This window comes from Antrostomus carolinensis, unplaced genomic scaffold, assembly GCF_000700745.2.
Source record: "Antrostomus carolinensis isolate BGI_N321 unplaced genomic scaffold, ASM70074v2 scaffold3787, whole genome shotgun sequence".
NCBI classification, from domain to species: domain Eukaryota; kingdom Metazoa; phylum Chordata; class Aves; order Caprimulgiformes; family Caprimulgidae; genus Antrostomus; species Antrostomus carolinensis.
The window spans coordinates 3,397-3,746 of NW_010327898.1; the positions used below are offsets into that span (position 1 = coordinate 3,397).

Here is a 350-nt window from a genome sequence, read left to right on the forward strand (position 1 = left end):
AGATCCTGCCCAGGAAGGGCAAACTTGAGGGCAAGAAGTCACAGGACCCTATTTCTGAGCCACTCAGGGAAGAGGAGGGTTTCCTGAAGGGCCCTGAACTGGAGTTTGTGGCCACGGTGAGCAGACCAGAGAAGGTGGATGCTCTCACTGCCTCACCGGCGCTGAAACCCTGGAGGAGGAGGAGACTGGCCTTCCTCGCCCACCCCCCAGCCTGCCTGTGCCTTCTCTGCTCTGACCTGGCCCTCTCGGCTCTCTGCCTGCGCTGGCTGTTCTCCTGTGCCCGGAGCGAGCTGGCAGCGGGCAGCGTGGCCGAGGGGCTGGATCTGATCCGGGCCGTGATGCCGCGCTGC

At 64.3% G+C, this 350-nt stretch overlaps 1 protein-coding gene across 1 annotated transcript in view; it reads left to right on the forward strand.

Moving 5' to 3' along the window:
- The window catches only part of ESPL1 (extra spindle pole bodies like 1, separase), a gene marked incomplete at both ends in the record, with an annotated part of 8,149 nt that overhangs the window by 3,388 nt on the left and 4,411 nt on the right, over positions 1 to 350 (forward strand). The window contains one exon of the mRNA XM_029085966.1: positions 1 to 350. This exon is cut by the window's left edge and continues 13 nt beyond it; it is cut by the window's right edge and continues 741 nt beyond it. Coding sequence (XP_028941799.1) covers positions 1 to 350 — 350 coding nt within the window.